Source organism: Humulus lupulus, chromosome 6 (assembly GCF_963169125.1).
Source record: "Humulus lupulus chromosome 6, drHumLupu1.1, whole genome shotgun sequence".
NCBI lineage: Eukaryota > Viridiplantae > Streptophyta > Magnoliopsida > Rosales > Cannabaceae > Humulus > Humulus lupulus.
Window position 1 is genome coordinate 92,395,649 of NC_084798.1, and position 1,898 is coordinate 92,397,546.

At 37.4% G+C, this 1,898-nt stretch overlaps 1 protein-coding gene across 1 annotated transcript; it reads left to right on the forward strand.

Moving 5' to 3' along the window:
* The first annotated feature begins 488 nt into the window (after positions 1-488).
* LOC133784117 (stigma-specific STIG1-like protein 3) lies at positions 489-1,310 on the forward strand. The gene has a single exon (XM_062223616.1). The coding sequence runs from the start codon at positions 558-560 to the stop codon at positions 1,047-1,049; it is 492 nt and encodes a 163-aa protein (XP_062079600.1). The 5' UTR covers positions 489-557; the 3' UTR covers positions 1,050-1,310.
* The last annotated feature ends 588 nt before the right edge of the window (positions 1,311-1,898 follow it).

Below are 1,898 nucleotides of genomic sequence, written 5' to 3' on the forward strand. Positions count from 1 at the left end.
GACTTACAAATATTCAAGTGATTTGAACATATAGAATTTGATCTTGTTCTCAGAAGCAGAAAAAACTGAATTTTGTATTATAATATTCAAACATGTAAAGAATATGAATACTATGTTGTTGAGTGGGTTTGACCATTATTTATACGTACACACACATCTCACATACTATTATATTACTTTCTAGCTAGTATATCACTTTACCACTCATTTTAGACTTCTGTTGCGTCCTAAACTAATCTGTTGTGACTTCCCTTTCTTAAAATTATATTGTTGCGTCCTTTTGATCTGATCAAATTGAAGCACATGGCTTTGCTTATTAGGCAGCACTTGAATTTGGACTATACGTACGTACCGACCCCACTAAACAAGTTGGCCTTAAACGTGTCAAGTCCACTGCCTAATTAGTAAGATTTATGCTCCCTAAACTAAATATATATATATATATATATATATAGAACCAATTAACTTCATCAACCATTACATATAACTCTATCTAGAGCTTCTCTTGTACCTTAAACTCTTTATTATATCTTTCGTTACGTCAACGTTGGTCAATAATGAAGCTGCTCATTAAGCTGTTCTTCATTCTCATGATCGTTTTTGTAGATTTCACCATATGTACTTATGCTGCATTAGCCCCAGAATTAGAAGATCTTGATGACAATAATTATGGAGAACTTGTTGTTCAAGAACATAATGATCGTAATAATCTAGGATCTTCTTCTGATGATATAAAAGCTCATCAAGTAGTGCAACGTTTCCTTTCGCAAAAGAATAAGCAAAAGAATCGCCGGACAAATTGCAAGAAGTTTCCGGGGATTTGTGGAGCGAAAGGCAGCCCTGGGCCGAATTGTTGCAAGAGGAAGTGTGTGGATTTGGTGAGAGATAGCCAAAACTGTGGCAAGTGTGGGAAGAAGTGCAAGTACAACCAGATATGTTGCAATGGCAAGTGTGTCAACCCCTCCTTTAACAAAAACCATTGCGGTGCGTGCAACAATAGCTGCAACAATGGCGGCCTCTGTGCTTTTGGTCTTTGCAACTATGCATAGGACTCTAACATGTACATACTGTACACTCTTATATATGTGATCACTATATGTTCTTTATTTAATTTATTAGTTTTGGGATCAAATTCTTTACTATGTGAAGAAGAATCTTATAAATTTTTCATGTTATTGGGGGCATTGATACAATATTTATCAGATAGCAAGCCTAGAATAATACATAAATGTGTGATGTTATATGTACAATTTTTAGCTGTAGCTTTGTGAAATTGATTCTTTGTTAGTGTACAAGGGATCTATATCAAATTTATAGTGTTGTTTTATAATATTTATTTTCCTGGAAATGGTTTCCCTAATTTCAAAATTTGAAAAGACCTTCACTACAAATAAGATGGTTTCTACCGATAACAAATGTCGTCGGTAGAGGTTTTCCCAACAACATGTTGTTGGTAAAATATTATCAGTATAACCTCTACTGACAACATGAGGTTGGTATATACCAATTTTAAGTTGCGCTAGAACCCCCCCCCCCCCCCCCCCCCTCCCAAGTTTGAGTCCCGAGCTGACCATATAGTGCGATCTCGAGCACGATCGCCTAAACCTGAGACTTGGCAGTAAAGCGTAGTCATAACATGATAATAAATAGTAATCCATCATGCCCTAAACCAAATAAACACTTCAAACTAATAATCTAGCCTCCAGGACCTCGAATTGTACTAAACTGGGTAGTAGATTCCTTCATGAGCCCTCATGTTTGGGTTCCCGAGCTTAAAACCCTATATTTGCCATTTCCCCTAATTTGAGTCATGACCCACCCCCTAGGACCATGACGCGCTACAGGTCAGATAGCCCTGAGGCTCTCTTCTATGGCACGCGGGTCGCGACGCTCCCTAC

Excerpts from the sequence above, each read along its gene's own strand:
- LOC133784117 (XM_062223616.1), top strand. The coding sequence starts at position 558 with ATGAAGCTGCTCATTAAGCTGTTCTTCATTCTCATGATCGTTTTTGTA.